The sequence below is a fragment of the Sinocyclocheilus anshuiensis genome, unplaced genomic scaffold, assembly GCF_001515605.1.
Source record: "Sinocyclocheilus anshuiensis isolate Anshui unplaced genomic scaffold, SAMN03320099.WGS_v1.1 scaffold1064, whole genome shotgun sequence".
Classification (NCBI taxonomy): Eukaryota; Metazoa; Chordata; class Actinopteri; order Cypriniformes; family Cyprinidae; genus Sinocyclocheilus; species Sinocyclocheilus anshuiensis.
This window is the reverse complement of record NW_015552612.1, coordinates 125,416-126,218: the sequence shown is the minus strand read 5'-3', so window position 1 is coordinate 126,218 and position 803 is coordinate 125,416. Positions and strand designations below refer to the sequence as shown.

At 51.8% G+C, this 803-nt stretch overlaps 1 protein-coding gene across 1 annotated transcript in view; it reads left to right on the top strand.

Annotated features, from left to right (window-relative positions):
• LOC107665917 (acyl-CoA dehydrogenase family member 11) overlaps positions 1-803 on the top strand; it is a 32,435-nt gene that overhangs the window by 10,199 nt on the left and 21,433 nt on the right. The window contains exon 3 of the mRNA XM_016456980.1: positions 107-330. Coding sequence (XP_016312466.1) covers positions 107-330 — 224 coding nt within the window. The remainder of the gene's footprint in view (positions 1-106; positions 331-803) is intronic.

Genomic DNA, 803 nt, shown 5'->3' with positions numbered 1-803 from the left:
GTGTGTGCTGATGGTGTGTGTGTGTGTGTGTGTGTGTGAGAGCAGGTGTGTGTGCTGATGGGGTGTGTGTGAGCAAGAGTGTGTGCTGATGTGTGTGTGTGTGCAGCAGGTGCAGCGGGATCTCCTGCTCTTCGGTGACCGGCTGGTCTCTGAGATCGAGGCTCTGGGTCGTCAGTGTGAGCTGAGTCCTCCTGTGCTGCAGCGCTATGACGCCTGGGGCCGCCGCGTGGACCGCATCCTCACCTGCGACGCCTGGACACGCCTCAAACACATCTCTGCACAGGAGGGCCTGGTGGCAGCGGGGTACGAGCGCACCTACGGAGATTGGAGGTCAGAATACACACACTAACACAACACACAGAGACTCACACTAACACAACACACACACTCACACTAACACAACACGCACACACACACACTCACACTAACATAACACACACTCATACACTCACACACACTAACACACACACACACACATACACTCACACACACTAACACAACACACACTCATACACTCACACTAACACAACACACACTCACACTAACACAACACACACACATACACTCACACACACTAACACAACTCACACACACACACTAACACAGCACGCACACACTAACACAGCACACACACACACACTCACACTAACACAACACAACACACACTCGTACACACTAACACAACATGCACACACACACTCACACTAGCACACACACACACACACACACTCATACACTCACACACACACACACACACACAAACTCACTCACTCACACACACAGACTCACTCACTCACTCACAC